At 50.5% G+C, this 1,672-nt stretch overlaps 1 protein-coding gene across 1 annotated transcript; it reads left to right on the forward strand.

Moving 5' to 3' along the window:
• Window positions 1-139: 139 nt before the first annotated feature.
• GUITHDRAFT_121276 (hypothetical protein) lies at window positions 140-792 on the forward strand (the record flags this gene model as incomplete). Its single annotated transcript, XM_005819490.1, has 3 exons — window positions 140-256; window positions 400-486; window positions 541-792. The coding sequence occupies 3 exons, from the start codon at window positions 140-142 to the stop codon at window positions 790-792; spliced, it is 456 nt and encodes a 151-aa protein (XP_005819547.1).
• Window positions 793-1,672: the final 880 nt, after the last annotated feature.

The following is a 1,672-nucleotide window of genomic DNA, read 5'->3' on the forward strand; positions in this document are numbered from 1 at the left end:
CTACTCATCCTCCCCTCACTTTCATGTCATTAGATGGACTAAATTCACGCGGCTACCGGACGAGCTCGACCCAGCAACGGAAACAGAACAAGCGGAGGACGAAAAACGAGGGCAGGAGGAGAAGGAGGAGCATGAGAAGATGGACGGCAAGACTGAAGGGAAGGAGAGCAAGAGAGAAGAGGAGGAGGAGAGGATCTCTCAGGAGAAGGGGATGAAGGAGGAGAAGAAGGTTACAGAAGATCTCCTTGCGTTTCAGGTACTCCTCCTACTCGTCCTCCAGCTACTGCTGCTCCTGCTGCTACTCCTGCTCCTGCTCCTGCTCCTGCTCCTGCTCCTGCTCCTGCTGCTGCTGCTGCTGCTGCTGCTGCTGCTCTCCTGAGCATCGTTGACGCTGCACAGCCCGCAGAGAAATTCCTGGGGTCGAGGAAGGGGATGGTGTTCAAGATGGGAGAGTTCGGGCTGGGTTACTACAAGGATGTACAGCAGGTGAGCAGCAGGTGGACGGCGGAGAAAGGAGGGCGTGAGGGGGAAGGAGCGCAGAAGGAGGGAGAGGAGGAACAGGATATGACAAAAGACGATGCCAAGGAAGGGAAGACCAGCGAGGGGAGGAAGGAGGAGGAGGTGGTGGAGGAGGAGGAGAGCGTGAAGGAGCAGACTGATCAGCCCCGTGCGGGCCCTGGCGAGGGGAGGGCGAAGGAGACGGAGGGGAGGAGAGGGGGAGAGGAGGAGCGCAAGGAGAAATCCGTCCCGAAGCTGGGCTTCACAAATCACATCATGTTCGATCTTGATTGATGTTCATAAACCTTACAGACATGCATAGCAACATCCAACTCTTCTAGCCAACTTGCTTCCTTCTTACCATCGTCATCGCCTTTCATCGCTGAAATCTCCCAATCTCAAATCACACTTTGCGATCCTGATCATTTTCCTCCTCCTCCTCCTCCTCCTCCTCCTCCTCCCTGTTCATATTCCCCTTTCTTAATGTTTCACTCGTCGAGACGCAAGTCTATGAGAGCGTAAGGATGCGATCGGTAGGCTTCAATCTGTGAGGACAACAGAACAAGAAGAGCAAGAAGAAGAAGAGTCAGTTGCGAGACAAGAAATCAAAGAACATCTCACGATCTGCTTCTCCACCTCAGTTGATAACTTGGTCTCTTTGTCAACGTAGACCTTCAGGTCCTACAGCCGTCTGTTAATTCCATTGCCTTTGCCATATCATCCTCTTCCTCCTCCTCTTCCTCTACCTCATCCTCTTCCTCATCATCATCATCTCCATCATCATTTCCATCATCATCTCCATCATCATCTCCATCATCATCATCATAATCTACGTCATCATCATCATCATCATCATCATCATCATCATCATCATCATCTCGATCATCATCATCATCATCATCATCATCTTCAGGGTCTCCATTTCAATCTGAATCATAATCTTTTCCATAACTGCTTTCATCGTTTTCAGGGACCTTGGGACCACCACCATCACAACCAACACCATCCTTGTCATGAATTTGGTCGACTTTTGTGTCTGCGGTTGATGATTGACTTCCTTTTAAATTGGTCGTCCAGTAATGAGCTGAGCGCTCTACGGAGGATTGATGAGGCGAACCAACAGATGAATGGAGCAACAGGTCTTGCAAGGAAGATGAAGATAGAAACACGTCAC

The sequence above is a fragment of the Guillardia theta genome (genome assembly GCF_000315625.1).
Source record: "Guillardia theta CCMP2712 unplaced genomic scaffold GUITHscaffold_221, whole genome shotgun sequence".
NCBI classification, from domain to species: Eukaryota; class Cryptophyceae; order Pyrenomonadales; family Geminigeraceae; genus Guillardia; species Guillardia theta.